Source organism: Carassius carassius, chromosome 41 (genome assembly GCF_963082965.1).
Source record: "Carassius carassius chromosome 41, fCarCar2.1, whole genome shotgun sequence".
Taxonomy (NCBI): domain Eukaryota; kingdom Metazoa; phylum Chordata; class Actinopteri; order Cypriniformes; family Cyprinidae; genus Carassius; species Carassius carassius.
This window is the reverse complement of record NC_081795.1, coordinates 8009382-8036478: the sequence shown is the minus strand read 5'-3', so window position 1 is coordinate 8036478 and position 27097 is coordinate 8009382. Positions and strand designations below refer to the sequence as shown.

General features: G+C 37.4%; 1 protein-coding gene across 3 annotated transcripts in view; it reads right to left on the bottom strand.

Moving 5' to 3' along the window:
• Positions 1 to 6290: 6290 nt before the first annotated feature.
• The window catches only part of LOC132123555 (kinase suppressor of Ras 1-like), a 33568-nt gene continuing 12761 nt past the window's right edge, over positions 6291 to 27097 (bottom strand). Inside the window, exons 2-18 of one of the 3 annotated variants that reach the window (XM_059534247.1) lie at positions 25081 to 25221; positions 19051 to 19198; positions 17105 to 17552; positions 13731 to 13888; positions 13394 to 13463; positions 13207 to 13290; positions 13062 to 13123; positions 12858 to 12973; positions 12272 to 12440; positions 10044 to 10089; positions 9421 to 9481; positions 8713 to 9110; positions 7851 to 7941; positions 7494 to 7627; positions 7260 to 7391; positions 7006 to 7147; positions 6291 to 6759 (exon numbers count right to left, since the gene is read on the bottom strand). In XM_059534247.1, coding sequence (XP_059390230.1) covers positions 6613 to 6759; positions 7006 to 7147; positions 7260 to 7391; positions 7494 to 7627; positions 7851 to 7941; positions 8713 to 9110; positions 9421 to 9481; positions 10044 to 10089; positions 12272 to 12440; positions 12858 to 12973; positions 13062 to 13123; positions 13207 to 13290; positions 13394 to 13463; positions 13731 to 13888; positions 17105 to 17552; positions 19051 to 19198; positions 25081 to 25221 — 2547 coding nt within the window. In that variant the 3' untranslated portion in view covers positions 6291 to 6612. Of the gene's footprint in view, positions 6760 to 7005; positions 7148 to 7259; positions 7392 to 7493; positions 7628 to 7850; positions 7942 to 8712; positions 9111 to 9420; positions 9482 to 10043; positions 10090 to 12271; positions 12441 to 12857; positions 12974 to 13061; positions 13124 to 13206; positions 13291 to 13393; positions 13464 to 13730; positions 13889 to 15550; positions 15672 to 17104; positions 17553 to 19050; positions 19199 to 21234; positions 21367 to 25080; positions 25222 to 27097 lie in introns of those variants that run through there. The other 2 variants (XM_059534248.1, XM_059534249.1) reach the window with 2 other exon arrangements.

Here is a 27097-nt window from a genome sequence, read left to right as displayed (position 1 = left end):
CTGAAAGCATTTCAGAACTACCACTCTCCCTGGTTTGAAAGAGGTGAGAACACTGACCAAAGACTGTTTTTGCTCTTCAGAGAGATATGCTCGAATCGGTCGCGAGTCCAAATCCATTACCTGGAATGTGATGGTTTGCATGGGACAAAGCTGGCTCTTCTGCATATTAATTGTCAGTCCTAGATGCTTCAGATATTCTTGAAGCTGGCATCTGTGGTTTTCCTGTGTATTATCCAGCAACTGGGATATAATGAGCCAGTCGTCCAGATAATTCAGAATGCGAATTCCACTCTGTCAGAGAGGGGAAAACACTGCATTTATACACTTCGTAAAAGTTCTCGGAGCCAATGCTAACCCGAGTGGGAAAATTTTGAACTGATAAGCTCTGTCCTCGAACGCGAATCTCAGATAGCGGCTAACAGGGGGCTATTTGGATGTAAAAATAGGTGTCTTTTAGGTCCACAGAGATAAACCAGTCCCCAGGCAGAATGTGCATGAGGTTCTGTTTCACTGTTATCGTCTTGAACGAGCGATTTGCTAGTGCGGAGTTCAGCAGTTTCAAATCAAGAATAGGGTAAAGACCTCAATCCTTCTTGGGGACTAGGAAATAGCAACTGTAAAGAACACATTCCATATTCTCCGGTGGAACTTCTATTGCCTGTTTTGCCAGGAGAGAGTGTGGAAGATTTTTATTAGTAAGATTTTAATTAATCAAGTATATAATCAATGTGAATCTAGCCATTTTTGTTGCTAGTTATTATTCCATTATAATCTTATAGGTAATAGAAAGTTGCCTACTTGCTGGAATGTACAAAACTGATGAGAAACATATGGTCAGACATACATACAGGGCCTTTCTTTAGAATAAATCAAGCAGGGGGCCTCTCCTCTCTAGGGAGGTATTAAAATTGTAATCATAAGGAAAACTTTGACTATGTGGAACCGCCCCATATAGTGTATATAAGGAGATACCAAATAACATTCGAGAGATTTCCTTGCAAGGACTTCCTTGCAAGGCTTTGTTTTCCATAAAATAAAGTCTTTTCTTCTGAGAGAAAACCCCTGACTGAGTGTGATTCTTCTGAGAACCGGTAGACGACACTACAAGAGCAAATCTCAACTTGCAAAAACTCTGTCTTGCACATCTGACATCATCACGCCGCTGAAGCATGAAATCTATACCTGCTTGATACTGTGCTTAGCACCCATTCTGACACTCCTGGAGGCATCCATATAGTGAGAGAATGGTTGAAGTGCTTTGTGACATATCCAGATGGCTCGCTGCATAATGACAGGGAGCTGCCCACCACCTGAAGGGCATCGTTGATGTCTTCTGCACAAACTGGTCCACTAACATGAGCTGGGAAAGACTTGTAATAAAACTAAGAGAGAGAGAGCGCTGGGATTGTGCCCCGCAGAGCGCCAATCAAAAATCAGACTATGGTTATAACGCATGATTGAGAACAATTGTGAGAGGGAAAAGAGCCCTTTTGCTAAAAAGTGTTTGGTTGGTGTTTTAGTGCAACATGCAAGAGCAGGTGAAACAGCAAGATGAACACTACAGTCAAGGGATGGGGCCCCGTCTTTTTTGGGTACCGGAAGTGTCTCGCCTTCGGTCATACTACTCTCTGGATCCACCCTCACTCTTTCCTAGGAAGAAGTAGGTGGCAGTCTGCAAAGAAGAAGATCTGGAGCACGGCGGAGGTGCATTGGAAGAATCTCTCTTCAGCAGGAAGTGGCTCATCGCCTTAGACTGTTTCTGGGCCTCCAGAAACTTCTCAGAAAATGAGCCCACAGCCTCACCAAACAGGCCGAGTGGAGATATGGGCACATCAATGGGTGCTGAGCCTTCTCCGACTACCTCATGTCCATCAATGTGAGCCAAAGATGCCACTTTATCGTGACGAGACTGCATACTGCTGCCAATTTCCTAGGCCATCTTCTTTGTGGGCCTGAGGGCCAAGTCAGTGGCTGAAAGCAGCTTTTTGAAGGCGGTGGAGTCCGGCTCCCTTTCCATTCAATGCTTGCAGCATTTTGGCTTGTAAAATAGTGAAAAGCCATACTTGAAAAGCCAAAACTTGAAAAGCCATAGTGTGGATTGCAGATGCTGGTTGGCTGGCTGCCATATAAGCCTTATCTGCATTGTAGCTCATAAAGCGATTTGCCAGATTTCTACCCACACGTGGATTGACAAAGATGTGTTGCACTGTTGAACTGAGATCGGGCCGAAAAGGGGGAGTGCCAAGAACACGAGATCGGACCTCAGGGAAAAAGGGAGCAGCAGGGACCAGGTCCCTCGCATCATCCGAGGAGTGGAGGCTGGGATTAGTGTAATAAACAGGTGGCTCTCTTGAGCGATGAGCATGCAGGAACTGAGTCAACATGCGTTCATAAGAGAGGCCTACTGCACGTGGCTGCTTATGCCTTTCCTCCCACAGCTCGATGGCAACATAGGGTGGAGGCAAGGGATTAGTGGGCGCACAGTTCAGGATCATGGAAATCCTGGCATGAAGAGCTTTGACTGTCATATCAGTCAGGCCCATCCAGCATGGCCTCTGCGTGGGCTCTGCCCTGACAAAAGACAGATGCGTTGTGTCCGTCAAGGAGCTCAATCGGGTCCCCGCATGCACAGCAAGGGACATCCTGTCTTCCTGATCCTGATCCTGATCACCAAAGGGGAACTTGAAGCAAATAACATCCTCTTAGGCCATTGTCAATTGCGAGAAGAAAATAGTGATGAGTAAAAGTCTTTGATGCTTGCTTTGTGAAAGAGAAAGATTCTGAGGTAATGACTCTGAGTGCCAGCCTACATAGAGCGTGGCTCCGCCCCTAGCTCAAGCGATTGAGCGTCATTGGCCGGTAAAATTTAATGGCACAATGCAATCAGGCTTCAGAAATTGGGAGGAGGGGGATAACCCCTGGCGTAAGCTACGCAGTGTCTAGAAACCTAACTTGATAGAAAACTCATGCATTCCGATTGTACTGTGCATAAAAAATGCGCATTAATGAATTACACAGACGGGGAGCACATCATGATAAAAATAATGACATAGCTGGTCTCATGGTGCCTTCGTGTGCTATTTCACGATTTCACATTGCTTTCATATGCATTTTTTAGCGACCACATTCCTATTTACGAGAGACAATAGTAGCTTTAGCAACAATAGCCTTACAGAGTGCCAAGAAGCTCTTTCCGAAAGGCAGTTTAGAAAACAAAATATGATGCTTGATGCTTACTTTGTCTGGAACTGATGTTCGCGCACAAAGTGTTGGTATTGATCCCTCTTTCAGAATCAACCTTTGCACAATTCCAGTACTGAACTGACCCAGTTTTTTACTGTTCTGATGTTCTCTGCCATACTTGCTTTGCCTGTGACTTTGTTTCTGAAATGTTTGGCCGCAAAAATTGCTATTTGCAGGTATATTTATGAATACTTTCTGTTTGCCAACATACCATAAATTACATTATCAGGATGAGTATTTTGGGTCTATGGCCTCTACTGAGCTTGTGACATGGGGTTACACATACTGTAGTGAGGGGGACTACACTACAGGAGCCCTGCTGAGTTTTGTTCCAACCCTGCTTCAACACACATACCATGTAGCTTTAAAAAAAGCCTGAAAGATTTGATTAGTTGGATTGGGTGTGTTTAATTAGGGTTGAATCTACCAAGCTGGCCAACCAGGAATTGAGTTTGACACCCCTGTTGTAGATCTATAAATATCTTTGTCATAGTATTCTTTCAGTGGTTATAAGGGGATTTCACACGACAGGCATCAGCTGTAGTCAATGCATTGATCACTATGAAATGAAAATACAGTTTAGTGTTACCCCGGTGGGATTGTGTACATACATTCTATAAAATAAATGTTCTTATATTAAGATATATAAAAATCTATTTATTAATATATTTCATTCTATGTGACTTCTGTATTGGGGTTACTCCTCGTACTATTTTACACTAAAACTAAATTTAGTGTAGTTTCAAAATAGAAATATTTTGTCACACTAGCTTACCAGCTGTTTTGCACTATTTTTGTACAACAAGAGCCGCAAGAAAGTGATGGGTCAGAGGAAATTTCAAAGATATACAATAAAGGAGCATTAATTATATGGCATCTTTTGTACAGAATTGTAAAAAAAATTAAATTAAAAAAAAAAAATACATAAAACTCCTGCAAGTATGTTAAACTAAAAAACATTTAAAAAAAATTATGTTGTGTTACTGCATAAGGGTATGTTTGTTTTTGAACAGGGTCAATTTGTGGAAAATGTATGTCAAATAACTTCATCAGGGAAGTACTAAATAAGTGCAATATCTGATTTCAATTTTGATAAACATCTTACAGATTGTATGTATATATGTGTGTGTGTGTGTGTGTGTGTGTAATATGTATAACTGTAAATAAGATTAGAAGTAGATTATATAATGTATTGTGCAACACTGCTCAGTATCAATCTCTCTCATGAAATGGAAAAAATAAATGTTTCATTTTTTTTATTATTATTTCTGCCAGGATAAAATTAAATTGTGTTTACAGACAAATGGCTATAAGCTTTACAAAAATATTAATTCATAATTACATAACATTAAAACCACAATCTCATTCTAGAAATGTACAATTTGTGTTCAACACACTTTGTATATAAAGAACTGTACAACAGGAGTAAAGTACCTTTTCAAAATGTTATGATGGAAACGTATAAAATTTGATACAAATACTATAAGATACTTTTGAGCTGTACAATAAATAAAACAATAGTTCTCTATTCAAGTCTTTAAGATGTCATGGGAACAGTCACTGCAGTCTTTAACTTCTTCAGTGTTCACAACACCACAAATAAATCATCCAAGACTCTGCATGCACACTCTCTCTCTCCCTCTCTCTCACACACACACATACACACACAGACATATACGCAAATGTTATACAAATTAAAATGAGAGGTATTAGATATCAAAAGTTCCTGAACATCATCCCGCTGGGTTAAAATATCTTTCATTCTTTATGATATTACAAATACCTAATCAGGATCCTTATTTTTGAGTCTCTTTATCCATTCTGGAAGGGCTCAGTAGGACAGATTAGCATCCGGTAAATTATTATTCATTTAAATCTTAATTTTGAAGAAAAATTTGGAAATTGGAAGTCACTTTATCTTTAAGAGTACAGCAGAAAGATTGTGGACTGTAAAAGCTTAAGGTCTTTCCAAAAGAGCAGCGGAAGTCACATTCCATTCATCTGACGGCACATGAGGAATTTGAAACCCCAAAACGTGGCAAGGTCTGCTAGCTCAATAAAACTGCTATCAGCATATTTTCCTTTGACAAAGTTTAGCTGAAATAGCTTTGCTCAGTGTTAGAACAGGCAAAAGTTTAAAAGCCTATCAGTTGCCAAAGATAGGACTAATATAAAAAAAAGCTACACAAAGGTGAATTTTGCAAATATCTGCAAGACACTGTTGATCATCAGCTAAGCAATCAATAAATCACACAGGAAATAAATGGAATAGATAAAGACATCTGAATCAAAACTAATTGCTTTCTCTGAATGCAGCAGCCTTGCTAATGTTAACGGTCGGCAGCTGTGGACAAACCATCATCTTTGTAGACGTAGGGACAGTGAGAGCTGAGCCCGGGACTGCAGTGTTCACGCAGACAGTGGTGATGTCATGCGCTGAACATTCAGCCAATCAGAGAACAGAAGGAAGAAAGTACAGTGACACAAATAAAGTGGCATGTAAAATATGAAGATTGGGAAGAGGTTGGTGGTAAGAAGAAAGATTGAGATGTCAAGATGGAGACAGGAACAGCAGATGACAGAGATGGGATCACAAGTTTGGCCCATTCCCAGTGCGGAGAGAAACCCGCAAGAAAAACAGCAGAAACGACATTAAAAAAAAAATTATAATTATACAAGGTTTTCCAGGGATTTCAACTGCTTTTACTGATAAATATAATAATAATAAATCATTGTATATTATAATGTATTATATAATCATATGTTCTATAATTATTGTCATTATTAATATTATGTTAATTATTCTAAATTCAGATCACACCCTTTTCACCGCAGTCTCACCATTACATTTAAATGTAAGAGGTGAATTACTGACCACAGGCCAGATATTTGGGCATATGAACATCTGTTAAAGTCCTTTTACAGTATGATCGTATCACTTTACATTAATAAGCACTTTCCTTCTGAACCACTCATATTCAGAACAGTATCTGCTTCTGAATTTCTATATTGGGACTAATAAATGATAAATCACCAAAATCTTCACACATATTTGCAAACCAGACCAATCATTCATAACAGGCAAAAAACGTGGGTAGCAGAAAAACACTCACATTACTGTCACTTACTGTTATTTTCTGCACCATATGATATCAGGTTTGACCAAAATATAAAATGGCACAGCATCCCTCTGACACTCGCTACACTAAAAATCCAATGGTGTAAAATTAAGAAGGCTCAGAATAGAGGGAAAAACAAACAAACAAACAAAACAATGCACATGTCGGCTCCAAATAATCAGTTAGTTTTCATGCTCCATGTACTATACCCCCTAAAAAAGGGGGATCCGCAGCATGCTAGCATTCCAGCCTAGGATACATACTCCTCAGACTTCCAGAAGTGCCCAGGGTGTGAGAGTCTACGATTGAGCTTTGGCAGTTTCTCTAGTAAGTCTGACAGCTGAGTGAATGTTGGTCTGTCCTCAACCTTAAAGGACCAGCACGCTGACACGATCTCCTGCAGTGAGAGTACAATGACCATGTTACATGATATACTTCTTATATCTAGCTATCTATCTATACAATTTTATTGATATATATTGACTGATTTATATATAATACCATTGACTTAATTTTGATTTGATTAAATGTAAATATAACAACACACACGCGCACACACGCGCGCGCACACGCACGCACGCACACGCACGCACACGCACACACACACACACACACACACACACACACACCAGTTTGGACTCACCGTAACCTCCTTGCCTAAGCTTGTACCCTTCTGGGCTAGTAATGTTCTGATGCCTTCTCCACTTCCCAGCTGATAGATCAAAACTTCAGTTGGTTGGTTCTTGATGGGCCATTCTTTGGCCTGGAGTTCATACCAGATAGTGCTGAGACAGATTTTTTTAAAGCAGAAATAAAACGTTAACACCAAAACCAAATGTTTGCATTAGAGGCACTATATTTGTGATGCAGATGTGGGAAAAGAGTTGTGCTTTTTACCCAAAAGCGTAAACATCAGCAGCTTTAGAAAAGGGCAAGCAGTCTTCTTGGTTTCCTGGTCCCATCTTTTGCACGATCTCTGGAGCTAGGTAATAGATCCACCCTTGGGGCAGCTTCAGTTCATTTTCCCGCCTACAAACAAATACAAACGTTAATGAAGTTCTTAACAAAGTATACTGTATAATAAGACTCTTTTAATGTATCATAACACTGGAGAAATGACATGCACCCTACCTGTCCTCCTGGACCACTCCAGACATCCCAAACAGACCGAAATCTGTGATGACAACTTTGTTTGAATCGTAAAAAATGTTCTTGGACTTCAAATCTTTGTGCACAATTCCCTTTGCGTGTAGGTAACCCATTCCCTATAAAAGGTAAAAACACAAAGCATAACGAAACAGTTAAAACAGTGTTTTAATGTAATTTGAGCTCAAGAAGCTAGATTTTTGATATAATGATTAGAGTTATTAAAGTTATACAATTTTTATGAAAAACTACGAAGACCTTTTTTTGGGGGGGTAAAACATGCACTGATGAATAAAATAAAAAATTAAGTCAAGAACATGTATTACACGTGATGCTTCATACCTTTACGATTTCCTGAGCGATTTGTCTTATCTTGTTGATGTCAAGTTTCGAGTCCCTGACAACTGAGTAGAGCGTCCGTCCTTTACAAAAGCTGCAGGAGGACAACATAAATGCTGTAGATTACAATCAAAACACAAATACTCTTATATAATATCACATATAACAAAATGTGAAAAAAAACTTTGCTTTCTCTTTCCTTTATCCCCCGTCTAGCACTTGTACTAATCTGAACAATGTCTGAAACTTTGTATTACGAGCACTTCCTGTGTTAATTTGCCTCTTTATGAAGAATCGCTTGTTGTATTCCTCAATTGTAAGTCGCTTGAGATAAAAGCAACCGCTAAGTGAATAAATGTAAATATTAGACATTCAAAACATACACTACTGATTACAGGTTTGGAGTCAGTTAGAATTTTTTATGTCTCTGATAAAGTCTCTAATTTCTACATTTCTGAAGATAAAACCACTAATGCTCATCAAAGCTGCATTTATTTGATATAAATTTAAACTGTTTTCTATTTTAATATACTTTATGATGGAAAAGTCGAATTTCCAGCATCAGTACTCCAGTCTTCAGGGTCCTTCAGAAATCATTTTAATATGCTGATTTGGTGTTTAGGAAACATTTCTTATTATTATCAGCTGTGCTGCTTAATATTTTTGTGATTTTATTAAAGATATTGAATAGAAAGAAAAGCATTTGAAACAGAACTCTTTTGTAACATTATAAACATATTTACTATCACTTTTGAACAATTTAATGCATCCTTGCTGAATAAAAATATGATTTTCTTTTTTTAAAAAAAAAAAAAGGGTAGTGTATATGAATGATACAACATTGAGAGAGCTGAGAGAAGTGAACCTGGTGATAATGGCCAGATGGGGCGGGTTCATGCAGGCCCCCATAAACAGCACGACGTTCTCATGTCGCGTTTGCCGGTAGTTCATCACTTCCTTCTTGAACAGCTTCAGGTGCTCCTGGTTGTTACCGTCAATCTCTAACAAACGAACGGCCACCTCTCCGTGCCAGCGGCCCCTACACACCTTCCCCCAGCGGCCTTTACCGATCAGCTCTCCGAGCTCCAGCTGCTCGAAAGGCACATCCCACTCCTGCAGATAAACACTGGTCTGGCTGGCCTTACGGCTTATGTGGTCCTTCCAGTAGCCCCTGCAGTTGGGCAGGTCATCCACTTCATCACCTTCACTTTCATCGTCCGAACCTTCCTGATCCTGACCGTCGTCCCCTTGCTGCTCCTCATCCTGAATGAGAAAATATAATAACCAATTTAATCAATTCTAGGGCATACCATTTAAAAAAAGTTTTTATATTCACATAATCCTAAAACGGTTTTGATTTTATACACAAATCAAAATTTAGATGCAAGATAAAAAAAACTTCAGTATTGTATTTTTAGTGGTAAGCCTCACTACACATACACCACTGACTGCAAAAAAAAAAAAAACAACAATAAAAAAAACATGACCACCACAATAAACTGGAAATTGTGCCCACAGATGCTTGCAATTCCTGGTAGTTCTGTGGGTAAAACATGTTTCTTGCAGCACTCACCACAGCTTCTCTTTGGCCTGTTGACAGCTGGTTGACATTACCATCCAAATGATCTGTTTCTCTGCATGGAAGAGAGGACATAATAAACTCAGTGGTCTTTTACTAATCACCTTTAAATATTTAGCAGTACCAGAACTACGTATGATGTGCAGTATGATCAAAATCATTTACAAAAGGATAGTTCAGCCAAAAATCCAAATGACTAAGTTTTAAAGTTTTAGTTTTACTAAATAACATTGATTTGAGAAGTTTCTTCAGCGTATAATTACTTCAGTTTTGGCCTTTCCTCTCAAAAAGGTATCAAATGGCTTCAATCTACTTTTACAGTGCATTTTTTTTGTTGACATTTTTGGCATCCTCTTTTGTGCGCCACAACTTGTAGCATGCACAAGGTTTAAATTGCAGTGAAAATTCTCCAGAAGTCAGTGCTGCAAGGTTGGTTCCATGTGAACAAATGATTAATTCATGATGAGAAAATAACCTCTAGTCATTGTGCTACAGTTCAGAAACATGTAATTACAACGCACCATGAGGAAACAAATTTTTATTATTAAATAATAATTTCCATGGGGTAAAAACGTTTCTAGAAATACTAAAGAAACGGATATTGAGTTTTGTCATACCTGGTGGTGTTGTAACCTCCGTCCGAATGCATAGAACTGGATACATCTGTGAGGAAAAATAAGAAATACGTCAATGTTGATATTATATATCTCCTGATCGCCTCTTTGACCAGTTTCCTCCAGGCTCTTTCATCCAGTTTGGAGTGAAGTCCCAATCACAGAGGATCCACTTCTTAATAATAGACTTCACTGTGCTTCTAGGCCATGATAAATCCTTTGACATTTTTTTGTATCCATCTCCTGACTTGTGCCTGTCCACAGCTTAGTCCCGGAGATCTTTTTACAGTGCCTTGCTTTGTCCTTGTTAGTGACTGCTGCCATTCACGAGAGTACCACGGTGAAGAATTGTCGAATAAAGTTTTTATTTTAGTTTTCTTTGTGCACAAAAAGTATTCTAGCAGCGTCATAAAATTACGGTTGAACCTCTGATGTCACATGGACTATTTCAACAATGTCCGAACTACATTTCTGGGCCTGGTAAGATTTCAGTTGCATTGCTGTCTATCCAGGGTCAGAAAGCTCTTGGATTTCATCAAAAATATCTTCATTTGTGTTTTGAAGAACAACATTCATAATTAATGACATTTTTTTTTTTTGGGTGAACCATCCCTTTAATACAATATAATCTGCACAAGTTAATAATATGTGTTTTTACCATTCACACCACAAGAGGCACAAAGAGAAATGAAAGCATAAAATACGAGAAGCACCCGGCTGCAGCCTGCAGATTGAGGCGGGGCTGCACCTGGGGCTGGGTTGCACGTGCAGACCCGCCCCACACCTACTCTGATTGGTTCAATCGTCTTTCAAAGACATACATGATAGGTAGTGTGTGCGTAGTTGGTGTAGGACGGAGAATGCGGTTTAAAAAGCTAAAAACGCTGTACAGTTTTATAAAGCCTTCATAATGCACAAAAGAAAAAAAAAAACATTAGCCTGTAACTTGCCATGTCCCTGAAATTATTGTTTTGTTAAATTACATACCTGTAAACCGTTGCTATAGTAACGAACACAATTTCATGATAATTGTGCTCTTATCTTAGTGCAGTCTCACAGCCACTGTCAAATATTGAGATAAACTTTATAAAGTATCATCTATTTATATTAAATTGGTATCTTCTCCTATATACATTTTGTGACCATTGAGCCGATTCTTTTCAATCAGCTGGAATGATTCGGGACATTCTACGTTTAATGTGGCTTAATGCATTAAAACAGTGTTTTTAAAAGACCAAACTCAATAAACAAATTAATAATAAAGCATTTTATTCACTCACAGGTAGATGAGTCCAGAATAAGAATGCAATGCATTTAATTACGTGTTAAGCATTTTCCTCCCATAGAAAACCATTAGACTAAAAGGAAAACCCGTAATGTGGCGTAATGCATTAAAACGTGTTTTAAATTATCCCAGTTATTCATTTGTGAATTAATCTGGTCAAGAAGAGTAAACTTGCAGCAGCTAACATCTCTTGATTCAATAAATCAGACATAGTGAGTCAAGTTAACAATAAAAAACTGCATCATAGTAAAGGCTTAGTAAAACTGTACAGCGTTTTTAGCTTTTTAAACAGCATTCTCCGTCCTACACCAACTACGCACACATTTCCTATCATGTATGTCTTTGAAAGAAGATTGAACCAATCAAAAAAAGTTTGGGGCGGGGCTGCACGTGCAACCCTGCCCCACGTGCAGCCCCGCCTCGATCTGCAGGCTGCAGCCAGGTGTACTTGTAAAATACTGCAAAATATCCCATAGATGACCACTAGAAGGCGACACACCACAGTATAAGAACTACTAGCAGCTTAATCTCAAATTGCTTAATTCACTACAGTTAAAGCACTCAAGAATGGAAAGCACAGTTGAGTTGTCTGAAAAAGTGAACTCAGACACCACGCCTGAAGAGTAAACAACAGAGAGTTTTGTGGTGTGGAGGATTGTTGACTCACCAGGGAAGACAAACTGTTGGCTATGCTGAAAGAAGCAGGCAGCTATTACATGGGACAAATTGAAAAATGTCCGCAAGGAAAAGAGTAAGACCCGGTTAAGCAACTTGCTTGTTAGTATACATCCATTGAAGAGTTTATTTCACAGCATTGGTAACAAGAAAGGTGTGCTTAAGAATGCTGTGCTACAAAAAGAGTGGCCTTCTGTAGTGTAGAAGTTTAAATGGGTTTACATGCGGGAGGCAAATAAGATCCTGTGGTATCAGTGTAAACAAAACTAACCTGGGAAGTGAAAGCGACTGTCAATGTGACCCTTAGGGGAGGAGTTGGGTGGCGGGGTGGCGCTTGGAGGGTTGCTCTGACTGGAGTGGGCAGGTGAGGAGGGGGTGGAGGAGGTGGTGGAGGAGGGGTTACTGCTGGAGTCCAGGTGACTCAGTGATGGAGGGTGGTCCTGAAGGGAGGGACACATATCTTAAAAAACCTTTTCAAAAATGGATGTTTGACATAAAGAAGACATTGCAAAAATATCAAAAAATTATAATTTATATCATATGATTTATTTACGTTATATAATATTAATGATACCAATTCGTTTTCTTATTATTATTTAACATAGAAATCTTACAGCATTTTAACAAAGAAAATTACATATTTCATGGGTAATCACTAGCATTACTAAATGGAATTGCAAAAATAAATTAAAATAATATTATTTTATATAATTTATCATTCATTCACTTTAAATAATAATATGTTAGTTTGTAATATAACATTTACATTTATTCATTTAGCTGACACTTTAAAAGCGACTTACAATTGCTATATATGTCAGAGGTATATATATCTATATGTGTGATTTGCTACATGCCTTTTTGTTTATTGCCTTCGGTAATGTTCCGTACTGAGACTGAGACTCTGCTGGTTGCTCCACCTGGTTATTGATACCCGACGGTACTGACTCTGTTCTTCTGATCTTGTTTGGAACTGAAAGAACAAAACAGAAGAGAACAGAACTTTGGATCACCTGCAAAGCTGTCTGAATACACAGTATACAGCTTGTACAAAATCTTACATTGTGCAAATGAAATCCTGCACTTTGGGGCCTCTTTGGTACATTTATTGTGGCACTTCACCCTAAAAGAGATCGAAGCAAACATTAGCAGGAAGATACTGGTTTGCAGATGTGGTTTTCCTTAATGATTCCTGTGTTTGCTTACTTGCATTGTTTACATTTAACACCAAACATCATGTTCTTCTTGCACACCTGACACGTCTGAGACAACCAGGACTTGGTGGAAAACCTTTGAGGAGGCACAAAAAGAAAGCCAATTTCAGTTGTGTTGGAAGCTGGAAAACAAACACGGACGTAAGAATAAAAACAAGCAAAAGTTCAATGACCAGTACCTGTGTGTGACATCCAGACCGATATCCTTTCTCATGATTACCGGAGAGCTTCCGTGGGATGCAACATTGTCTGTATAATGTTACAGAAAAATGGATTGAATTGAATTGAATTTTTCACTGCAGTGCATTCCGGGAATGCTGTACACATACATGTATGTGTAAAGCTGCCTTTAGCCAAATCAACATATTTCATTAGCAAACATAAGACAGATGTCTAACTTTAGCCTTTTCAACTGGAGTGCACCTACAGTATGATGAATAAAATTGGTAGGAAGCTCACTCGGTTTTGGAACACACAAATTAGTCTTTTATTTGCAAATGAATAAAAACCACTTACTTCTTACTCCTGCAGAGTCTCCTAGGTGACTGGGGGTATTTGGGAGAATGCATGGGGAACGGGCAGACAACAGTGGTGACCGTGAGGGCGAGTCTTCCCAGCCGTTTCCTCCACCGTTTACCTGCACGTTCAGGAGTGGCTTATTTTTCTTTCCATTCCTGCAGGGCAGAGGACACTACATTTGGTATCTGGGTAGCTGACATCAAATACTGACATCAGTGTGACATGCTATAATGCATTTAAATAGGATTTGTTTTTTTTAAATGATTAAATAATCAATAATTAAAATAATTAATAATTTTAATAACAATTAAATAATTTAATTATTTAAAAAAAATACTTTTATGACCTTATGTTACCTGAGATACTACATGGATTGAACATTTGAACATGAAACTATAATTTTTACACTACAGAACCATTTCAAATCAACTTGTGTAAAACAAAAACCATATACAATTTAACCTAAAATCACTAACACTCTCAGCAACCAAACATTTAACTGGAATTATTACAATACACCCAGTTATAACTCACAGAAAGCTCTCATAATGACTCATTCTGCACCTCCCTGCAAAATAATATTTCTATGGTACTTTAAATAAACACTCGTCTACAACTTGTCCACCACAAATACTTAAAAAAATGAGGTGCAAATACAGGCGTGCACCTTCACAGGCAGGGAGTTTTAGCGGTGGACTTCAGTTCACACACATATTATGGGGAGGAGCTCCAATCCTGCAGACATTTATTGGCATAGAGGAGCGGGAATTATCAAGAAATGGACGCCAGCGAGTCTGAGAAGGGGTCTGACCTTGGCCTTGAGCTAACAGGAAACACTGGGGCTACGTAAAGGGGCGGAAGTATGGGGAGTGTTGAACTACTCTCAAAAATCTGCCTGGAATTGGGCCAGCAGTGATCTCAGATGACGCAGCAGATCACTCCCACAGACCGAACACACGCTGGCCAGGGGGACACAGTATGGTACACATTTGAACAGCGTATTGTTTTTGTTTTTTATTAGTATTAGTCGTGTGTCAAATTTACTTTTTAGTTTTCCTATTTAACTCAACCTTGTACTGTCTGAGCATTTTAGTCTAATTTTAATAAATGAAAACTTAAGTCACATTTTCAATGTGCTGAATAAAGGTTAAACTAATAATAATAAAAAATAATTATATATATATATATATATATATATATACTCAATTATAAATCTCAGTGATTGTTTTCATCTGAGAATTAATTTTTTCACTTTAACAAATAAATACACAAATCAATAGAATGTGGACTCATAAACATGGTTTATTTTACCTCATCTAGAGTACTGATTTAATATGGGCTATTTACAGGGGCAAATAATAAACAAAATAAAAGTGTGATAATACGATTATATTTTATAATAAAAAGTATTAGCTAGAAATAAAATTTATTTATTTTACACCTAAAAATGCAATGCTTATATTTACATAAAAATGTTTCCTTTTTTACGGTTTGATTTCTTCATCATTACAATTAGTCGATCTAAAACAGTGACTCTGCATTAACAGCTATCAGCCATGCTGGTACGCCAGTGAGCGGTCTGCATGAATTTTTACAGCACATTTTTTATTTGGGTCGCACATGCACACCTGTGCACCACTTAATATGCACCCGATTATAACAGAGAAATTCCTGATAGCAGTTCCAATTATTCCAAATTGCAACCATTATCTCTATTAAAACAACAGCAGTTGAGTAAGTGAATTTATCCAGCAACCACAATTGCAAACAAAATTGTCGAGAACATGTCACATGGAGATCACTAAACTTCATCTTACTTGTTTGTCGTGTTTTCAGATCATCGTCGCACTTCCACAATGAAAACGAATGCAAACATTTCTCGTCATAGTTTTAGTTAACAAAATTAACAGTTTAAACTAAATTAATATGTGGAACTTGTTGTCTAAGACGGATTTCTTTATTTATGCTGCAGGGCCAAATGTTAGGCTGAGTTAGGCAACATGTTGTTACGTGTCGCAAACATTGTGCAATGTATAACTTTCCTCTGGATTTATAGTCAGCGTCCTGCTCAGTTTACACGCAGTTTAACAAAGATACAGCATGTTGACATTAATTATTTCCCGTTTCAAACTTGTAGGACTTCCTTTCTTCTTTGGAACACAAATGGTCCATTTAAATATATATATATATATTTCCTGGCTAATCTTCTTATTAAAGTGAATGAGGCATGGGGCTGCCAAAAGATCAAAATGCAAAAACACCATGAAAGTATCACAAAAGTGGTCCATTTAACTTTATTGCTATATTAAAAAAATTCTTAAATGATTCAATAGCTTTATGCAAACTTAAATTTATTAGCCTTTGAAAATAAAAGTAATCCTGGCACAGATTTGATCTACAGTATCATGTAGTAAGTGTTTCTGGGAATCTGACATCTGGTTTACAGTACTAAGTTGTACCAGGAAAAGGAAAAAATCAGTACATAACAATGGTCAAATAGATGCATGTTGTTTACAGACAGCGATGACAGTGTCATTACATTTATTTATTAAATTATAATTGGTTTTCTTTCTTGCATATACACTACCAGTTAAAAGTTTGGTGTCAGAACTTTATTATTTTTTTAAAGAAATTAATACATCTTATATTCAGCAAGGACTCATTCACTTGATGACAGTAAGTACTGTTATAATGTTACAAAATATTTTTATTTTTGAAACAAATGCCCTTCTTTTGAACTTTCTATTAATCAAAAAATGCTGAATAGAAATGTATCACAGTTTCCAACAAAAATGTTATACAGCAAAAACTTCAAATGATTTCTGAAGTATCATGTGACACTCAAGACTGGAGTTACGGCTGCTGAAAATTCAGATTATATAAATAAATTGCATTTTAAAATATATTAAACAGGAAAAAAGGGTTACAAAAAGCATTTTAAAGAACCTAAACCTTTGAATAGTAGTGTACCTGCATGCAGAACTGTGATTGGTCTGTGATTTTCTTTGCACATAATTTATAGCCACGTGTGTATTTCTGTTTATAGATGACTTACAACTGGATACTTTTTTTTTTTGTTATTACATATCTGATATGCCATTTCATTTACACTGAACCATCGCCAGCACTAGGATTTCATTCAGCAATTTCTGAGTTTGCAGTCAAATATTTGCTGTGGTAAAATGGCAAAATTAGCTCCAATCTAGAAAGTCACTTACTTTTAAAGTCACCATGAAGCACAAAAGCAGACTGATATAAATCAATACTCGACATCATACAGCTGTCAAAATAAACAGTCTCAAAGCAAACTTTAAGAAGAGATCATTATGCCATGGAGTAATAAATAAAATATTATTCAGTGCTGAACTTACTTGTTGGGTGTAAGGTCATCAATCCGGTTGGCCAGTTGGCTCTGGCTCTTGCTGCGAGTGATGCTGGGCAGGAGGTTTAGCAGCTTACGGGATGGAGGTGGTGGAGTTCGTGGGGGCTTTAGTTTGCCATATCTTCTCTGTGGCGGTGTGACTGGAGGGGTGGACAGCAGCCCGGAGGTGCAGCGGTTCAGCTGAGGGGAGGATGAAAAAGGGTCCATCAGCCCATCACAGTGTGGGTGGACGATTGTAGGGAAGTCTGTTGAGGGTAGGGCAGAAACAGAGACACAGGAACGAGGGGCAGGGAAAGCAGAAGGAGGAGGCCAGCTGGTTGGGTTGGGACTGTAAATCTGAGGTGCACGCATAGAAGAAGACAGTGGGTCAGCAGAGGTACTGTCACGGTGACTGGGTTCTGCTATCCACGGGATACCGTCTTTCCTAAGTGCTCCCCCTAAAACAGAAAGAGTGAGAGATGATTCAGAAGCAGGCGGATGATCAATGCAATGCAGGGCTCCAGACCTCAACTCAAATGACTGCTCACCAGTGTTATGTTAAGTGTTATTTACATACTAACATATAGAATTATAGAATCATAGAATTTATTGTTATTGTTAATTTTGTATAATTTTAGTATACATTATAGTAATTCTGTGCCTGTATTTGTTTTTAATATTTCTATTTAGTTTTAACTTATTTTTATTTAAGTTTTAGTTTTTTTTTTAGTACTTCAACTTATTTTATTTCATTTATTTGCCAAGGCAACTCATTTCTAATTGTGTTTTTTAAGTTTATGTTTTATTATATTAAATTCAATTAAATTAAAAAGTATTTAAACTTTTTCAGTTTACAATAACAACTGTTGTTCATAAATGCAATCAAAATATAACTTTTGCCATAATCGATGATCTGGAAAACTTTGTGTGCTGCTGTATACGGTTTTGTCAAATATCAATTCATGAGCATCTCATCATCATGCATTTTAATACATATTAAAATGTAATTTATTCCTGTAATGACAAAGCTGAATTTTTAGCATTACTTCAGTCTTCAGTTACATGATCCTTCAGAAATCACTTGAATATCCTGATTTGGTGCTCAAGAAACATTTCCTATTATTTTCTTAAAAATGCCTTATATTGAAAACCGTTTCACCGTTTAATATTTTTGTGAAAACAGTGATAAAGTTTTTCAGGATTCTCTGAATAGAAAGTCCAAAAGAACAGTATTTATTTGAAATAGAAATATTTTGTAAAATAATAAGTTATTATAAAATGCATCCTAGCTGAATAAAAGTTTTTTTTTGTCTATATGCTAAAATACTAAAATGGCCAATAGCTTAAAATCTAAACCTAGAGCAGTAACTCTTACAGTGCATCCCGAACAGGATATATTGCCCTCTGAAGGGCACCGAAGTGCTCAAAACTGGCCACTTCAAAGGTCCCTTCAGACAGAAGTATTTCGAAGGGTACAAATGATAGACACTATGGGCCCCCAAGTTGTTTGCCGTATTTATGCCTATTTGGTGTATAAGTTGCATGGCATAATTAAGAACTATATGGCATGAATTACGCATAGACAAAATGTATCCATTTAAAACCAATTGCTTATGAAGTAATATCCACTGGCCTTGGGGCGATAAACCAAAAATAAATAACATTAAACAAAAGGCGCAGCTTGCACAATCTACTCGCTGTTCCAAGCGTGTTTTTTGGGAGGTCAACCAGCATACAAAATGTGCGATGAAGGCGCCTCCTTGATCGTCTCTAAGATGACGCAGAAGTGCGTTCCAAAAAGAGTTTTTTTTTACCCTTACACCCTACATCCATTCAAAGCTCTCACTCCAGAGGGTAAACACTTTGAAGGGATTAGGGCATAGAGATGAGCCTTTCTGATGGGAACGAAGGGTGAGTGTGCGTGAAGTGTGTAAGGAGGAAGGAGTCAGCAGTGACCTGTGTCAGTAGCGCTCTTGAGACAAGAGAGGGCAGCAGTGATACGGGAACGCTCCTCAATGCTAGAGCCCAGTTTTTTCATGGTGTCTTCCACCTGTGCAATGGACATTTGCAGCAGAGCATCCAGAGACAGCTTCACAGGGACTGCCTGAAAGACAAAAGAAAACATTAATCATGGCATATAGGCAGAAATTGACATTCAACATCATACATCAAAACTGATCTTTAATTCAACAGCACTAGATATTCAATTCATGACTCAGTATTATCTTATATGACCAGAGTCTATGGCATTTCTGTAGCTGTAGTCAGACAGAATAGAGACTATATACTAATTAGAGAAAGATTAAGTGATAAAGCCCCCTGGAATCCCCCCGCCGCCACTAAGACTGCTGGCATCTCGTGGCACCAGACTGAGCCAATGTCCAGATACCAGTTTTCTTTCTCTGTCTGCCCATCTCTGTTCCATTCCTCCACCCAACAACATTCCTGCACTCTTTGGCGTCTCCCTGCCGAATTTAAATTCTCACCCAAAACACACACACACACACACACACAAAGCAGTTTCAGTCAAACATTGCTAAACATGAACAAAATGGACCAATGAGGTGAATAGCAATGTCTGTGTGTCTGGTCCTGTGGAATCATGCAACTACTGCTGTGTTTTCCGATAGCAGGGATATGTGTGTGTGTGTATGTTTCACACACCTCTATATAAGATACACTTCAAGGATAAAGCTGTTAATTAAATGTTGTGGAAGGTTACCCATTTCCCAAAGTAGCCCTCTCTGAGTCACCCTGGATTGACAGAAAACTCAGAACAAATCTTCTTCTCTAACATTCTTTACTCCGTGCAAAATTCACGCACTTTTATTTCACACCATTCACTGTCATCAATCAAATTATAGGACCAAAACTAAAGTTATTATTAATATTATCAGGGTTGTTACTGTATAGAGATCCCAGTATCTCTGAAATTGAACCATATATTGCCGTTAAAATTAGGATACCATAAGAAAAGTACGTTTGTTTGTCTGTACTAAATATTGATTTGTAAAAAATAAATAAAAATAAAATAAAACCAAAAGTGATACTTAAAAACAAAAACAAGGTATATCCCCAATTTACACACGTAACTGTGTTTGTATGAAGTGGGTGTGTGTATTTCACCATATGATAAACAAGTTAAAAGCCTTCTAAATGACACTGGGGGCCGGGAATGGAAATCTCCCAGCATCCTCATGGAGACTTCCTTTTTGAACAAGAGTCAGAGATCAGAATTAAGAGCACAGATTTCTTCTCAACAAATACTACAACATCATCCCCTCATTAAGCTTAAACCTGGAAGAACACAAAACCAATATGAACTTAAGCCGAGTCTAAATCAAACCAGTAAGCATATTCTCTACACAAACATACAGTAACATGAATAAATAATTAACTAATGGACATATTAATGTTTATTCTCTCTTCTGTCATTCAGAAAACATAACAGAATGCATAATGAGGGTGTAAAATGCACCTCTGGTTGATCTATACGACTTATACATCCAAGTTAATAAGTACATGAATTGCTGTGTTAAAACAGACAAGCTGGGGCAGAGAGCAGGTGAAATGACACATACCGATACCGAGGTGATGTCTGAACATGCCTTCTACCGGAGTTTATCAGCTGACGTAACACAGGGAGTGATGCTTCCACCCAAACAAACACTCACAAACTCCCACCCACCTCAATTAAAATCACCCAGGTGAACTCCCCTAAAAAACAATTCTTCAAGAGAAGTCGTTATCAGTGACAGTTTCTGCTGGTCTGGCAGTAAAGCGTCACATGAATCTACAATCAAAAAGAAAAAAGTGTGAAAGTGGGTGCTTACAGATGAAATAAATAGATCAAAATCACCAAGCTGCTTCAGGGGAATTTCAACTTGATAAGTATCTCAAACAAAAGGAAAACAAGGAATTTCCTCACAAGCTCATGAGTCTGCAAGCCTCTTGACATGAGCCTGATGTATTCAAACAGCATTAGCAGATATCTACCATTGGTAATTCTGTTTGCAGACTTTCTATTACCACAGAGGCTTGCGTGCAGGCAGGAAACCAGCAAAAACATCAAAAACAAAACACAGCTGAGAAAGTCTTAAAATCAGCCTCTTAAATATAAAGCAGTCAAGTTTACTGTACCATGAGAGATTGTCCACTGAAGTTGTCCTTTACTAAATCTCATATCCCAGAAACAACAAACCAAAGTCTCTTCTCAAAGTCTCAAGTCAGTCACGCTGTGAGAGCTGCTCCCTTCCAACCCAAACTTCCCCTCCTACTCGTCCCGTCCCTCCTCCCTTTCCTCACTGTCCCTCCCCTCTATCCCTCTTTCCTTCCTGTTAACATGCCTGGGAAGTCTCTCCACAGCTCTGGACACTCCTCCTAAAAGCATACGGTCACCGATAGAGGCATTTGGTTTCCTGTGATCAGATCAACATCCCTTCTCATAGGATGGGTCAGATTGGTCAATTTGTCAAATCAGAGGCCAAAATGCATGAATGTGACAATTGAACAACTTTCATGGTAATGTCAACAAATTATTATAGTTTTTTTTTCATTTAGAAAAGAAAAATTGCACTTAAACACCATTAAACTAGAATTAAAATGAAAGTTGAAAATATATAAATTAAAGCTAATTGAAAATATGAATGGCAACTAGAATAGTGTAGCCTATAAATAATGCTAAATAACACTGATCCATTATATGCATATCTACTGTCTGTGAGAGTCAGTGAGTAACTGATGTCACAAGTTGTCTTTACACTTGAATTATTTTGTATATTGTGACTCATTCCCTGATGTTCCCAGCTGCGACGGTGATGGGGTTTCCCATTGCTCAATAAGAGGGAGAGTGCAGCAACAACCATGACCCACCATCCAATTTTGTGTTGTTTTTTTCAGTTGGTTCCTGTTAATTTTGTATTTTGTATCCTGTATTTTGTAGCGGTGATGGACTGTGAGTCGCTTACCGAATATAATGCTCAATTTAAATCAACCAGGGTTTGGAGCATTTGAGTTTAGGCAGTCCACAACATGCCAACGTGTGTTATAGAGTAAGTCTAAAGGGCACAGGCAGGAGTGGTTGTGTGAGTCATATTTTTTGTGGGTCAAATACTGTGGATCTACTGGAGGCCTTCCTTAAGGCAAAGATAAAGAGAAATAGATAGAAAGAAGAAGAGTCTTTGACGAATGCAATCTCACCCAAACCTCTGTTTCCTGTGCTGTACCCGCTCTCTCGCTCTCCTTTGTTCCTCTGATGTGGCCTCTCTTTTGGCCCTGGGATGAGCACTCATGCACAAAATGCATGGTGACAGGTCAAAGAAGGACTTAGGTCAGCCTAACCCTAATTAATCTCTCTCTCACAGTCACACAGTCAAAAGACATCCTGCTCCATTAATATTCTCATAAATGTATTTTTGTAGAGCAGTGGAATTTGTGTGGTATCAGTAATGTCTGCTCAGTTAGTGGTTGTGGAGCTGACAGTAAAGATGTGCAAAACGGCATATTTTTCAAGTCTACTAGTCAGTGGGCTGCCAGAAAGATTGTATTATATGTATTAAGGAAACCCGGTATAATAAAGTTGGTTTCAAGTTCATCTGACCACTATCAGAATTGTTTCTGGGGCCTTTACACAAGAACAAGATTGGATCAGAATTGTGTCTTGGATCAGAAAGAGTCGTGAGATGTTTAATCTGTTTTACATCAATTTAGCATTTTAGGAGTGCAAAACTAGAATAAAGTTTTTTTTATAATAAAGAATAAAAGTAAGAAAACATTGTATAACTAGTTTATAGCATGGCAAGTCAGTTTTAAAGGTTTAGATTTTTTGGGCAAAAGTGTTGAAATTGTCAGAAAGAACACTGTTTCTCATTAAAAACAATGTTGAAGCTGAAAATTCACGGCTATCAAGTTTAGTTGCAATTTTTAAAATAAAGTTGTGAATTTTATGAGACAAATTTGTATTTTTTACTTATTTATTAAAATACAAATTTGTCACATAAGTCACAACTTTATTATTATTATTTTTTTTCTGGGAGAAATTGACCTTCTGATAATTAAGTTGTGCTACTGTGGCTGAAATAACCACTTTTTCCCATTAAAAAAAACACTGGAAATGTATTGAATCTAATTACTTTTATCTTAGTAGTATTTTAGTTCAGTTTTAACTTGTATTTATTTCCAGTTAGTAAATTTTCCAAAATAACTTATTTTAGTCATTTGCCAAGGAAACATTTCTGTTTATTTAGTTAAAATTATTTAACATTTTTAATATATTTCAGCTTCATTGAAGTTAAAAATGTTTTTTTTAGCTTTAGTTAATAATAGCATAAACACACTTCATACAAACACTAAAAAGCACATTTAGATAACGTGATTTAAAAGAAAAAAGAGAGAAATGAGTTCTTAAACAAGTGATAGTATCATTTGCTTACAGATGCTACTTGTGTTTGATATCTTGCATTTTGTAATGCAATGACGTTCAGACATTTTAGTTGTGACCTAGATGGCATGAAATCAGCATGATTAAACATGATCAGATTCAGATATTAAGGGTACTTTTTAGCAGACATGGATAGCATCAGTCACCCTTGATAGTTCTCTAACTGTAATGTAAAGAAATACACACAAAGCATTAGCAATAAGAAGACAGCAGAGGTGTTTCCTTGTAGTTCTGTAGATGCACCAGAAACCATGAGACACGCGTATGCAAAACATCTTCCCTAAACTGTCTTATCATGCAAATGAATTCACACAGGCCCCAGTGTCATCTTCTCTGCCCACAGGAGAAACAGCATTCCTCTGCTTTTTCTGAGAAAGCACTATCCCATTATACTGTGGGGGAACTGGATTCCCAGCTGTCCTCTCTGTCCTGCCACATGCATGCATTACTGCTCTGTGAATCACACTATAGCAGCCTGGTGTGATACATTCAGATAAACGTATTGAGTTAGGGCAGGGATTGTCAAGTGTTGGATCACGACTCAAAATTGGATTTCATGTTATAGGTATAAACAATGCAAAATGAAAGTAAGATATAAAATAAGTAAAAATATAAACAAACAAAACTGTATATTTATGTCAAATAATTAGGCTTATCATACATCAGTATAAAACACATAAGTAGCAAAAAAAAAAAAAAAAATTATCCAGACTACATAAAAAATAAAAATTACGAAGACCACAATATGTTTTATATTGTTAATTACTTTATTTCTTTAATTTTTTTAATTCTTGATTTAATAATTAATATTAAAATTAGTATTTGCTTTTAAAGACATTTTTGTTTTAAGTTTGTACAATTTTGGTACTGTATTGGGTCATCACTGATGTCATCACCAGGCCACAGGCTGAAGCTGACAGACAAAGCTGGTCTTTTGTGAATATACAATGACAAGGCAAGTATTTTGGGAAAAAAGAGAGAGAAAAACTAGAGGAGACATAATAAAAAACACACAAAAATCATGCTGTCCTATCGCAGTAACCAAAGTAAAGCAGTCACCTTATCAGAGGCATGACCCCTTCTGTCCCCACTGGGATAAATAGTTTCTATGTCTAGTTTTGTTTCTCAGTCTTGCATATGTTGTTTATTTCCTTGTGCATGTCTAATGAGGACAAACAAATCTGCACATTTGCCAGGCAGTCATGAATGTGGTGCTATTCTGCTCAGCTTTTGGATATGACAGAATGGGGTGGTGGGGAGGGAGGGAGAGAGAGAGAGAGAGAGAGACGGAGAGAGAGAGAGAGAGAGAGGGAGGGAGGGAGGGAGAGAGAGAGAGAGAGAGAGAGAGGGAGGGAGGGAGGGAGGGAGAGAGAGAGAGAGAGACTCCATCTGGAGTCTAAAAATAGAATGACGGGACAGTTTTTGACACAGTGGTTGACGCTGCACATTCTTGGCTTTGGAGTGGGATCAGGTTTGTGAATCCACAGAGGACTGAAATGCCACAGAGACTCTCAGAAAATAGAGTAATTACAAACACATATATGTACCTCTATTAGCTCTGGCCTGAGGTTGATGGTGTAGAGCCAGCCTGTGAGTTGTGGATAAGAGTCCAGCGCCAGCGGTCTGTCACTCTCTGGAACACTCTGCTTCCACTCGAATTGTTTACTGATGTACTTCACCAGCTTCACCTGTAGATGGCGATCACACACACAAAGACTTCTTAGACTGATGTAACAACAGCTTTGAGAGACAATTTACTGAGTCATCTGTTTGCTTTTTAAATTAACACCATTTATCCTCTGATTAGTTGTTATACCTTAAAAAAAAAGGAGAGAGAAACTAACGTCTTATTAACTTGGCATGAAGCTCTTTTTAGATTAAGATAATTTGAGAAAAAACTGGATGACATTAGACACAAATGTCAAAAAAAAATTCAAACTATTTTCCTGGCATGTTTCAGAGCACTTCAGAGAAAAAGAGCTGTTTCAAAGTCCCCAGTCAGATGCCACAGAAGTCTGAAATCAGTACACCAATGAGGGACAAGCATGTTGATAATTCAGCACAAGCATTTTTCTTGAAACCTTCCTGTCCACAAGAAAGTGTCGCACACAGAATGCAAAGTGAGAACAGAGCAAAGGAAATCCCCATGTGTGACTTCATTGTAAGCGGTTGGCGAGGAAATAGTGTGTTGTGTGTGTGTGTGTTGTCAGTGAAACAACCGAATACAGTGCAAACAAACACTGTAAACAAACACACCACACTCTCTTTTTCAGTTCAAGTACCAGCCAGTGCATCCATCCTTCATTTTCTATCCATCACTAGACTGGCATTGGGTTAAAAATATAAAACTATTAACCTAAATTGCCCACAGGACAAAGATGTTTCAGACGTTACTTCCCTTTGTTACCGTAATGCTCCCACTGCAATAAACAGTGCTGTCTATAAATAGACACTGGTTATCATGGCAAGGGAGTCTGGACTCTTTCTCACGGGGTGTCTGTTCCGACACTATGGGAACCCTGGCTGGAACACACTTGACAGCTGCAGCCAGAGTCCCATGTGACATCATGGAGCAGCGAGATAATGCCGTCCGCAGGTTAACAGAAACCACCACACACCTGCCTCTATAGGTACATGTTCAAACAGCTCTGAGACAACCACAGCTGCAACTGTGCTCATAAAGAGTGAAAGCTGTGAAGATTGCTCAGAAATAAAAAAAGTTACTTTAGGTAAAAATAGGTAAAAGACCTGGTTCCATAAGAGGTTTGGTGTTTAAGTTAATTCACTTTATTACAACAAACTTCATGAAGTGGAAACAGTGGCACTCACCTTTGTTTGAATATGTAGATATTAGGGGTGTAACTGTACACAAACATGACGGTTCGGTACGTACCTCGGTCTTGATTATATATATATATATATATATATATATATATATATATATTATATTATATTATATATATATATATGTATATATATATATAAAATATATAATATATATATAATATTATATATATATATAATTATATATATATATATATATATATATATGTATATACATACATATATATAATATAATATAATATATATATATATATATATATATATATATTTGGTTTTATTATTTTTTTTTACTTAACAAATTGCTCTCTTTAAACTCAGTCATCATAAAAAATTTCTTAATAATTTAAATCTACCTCCGCTTATGCTCTAAACTATAGTGAGCCCTTTTACATTAGGCCTACTATAAGATTACAGTTAACAACAGAGCCCAAACTTAAATTTAATTACTTATATATACTTACATATATAAAACAAGCAACACTCAACTTAAAAAAAAAAATGCAAACATTGCACAAAATGCAGTTTCTAAAATTCAGTTTGTTGTTGAAATATATTCATTTACACAGTGCCTCTCATAACTTGTTTCATAACAGATTTTTTTAAACATTAAATAATTAAGGCATCACTAACAGGTAAAGTAAAATATAATGAGTGTATAGTCTATATTTCACAAAATTCTCTTCTTTGCACTTCATTTATAGCGCACTAATGAGAGGTGGA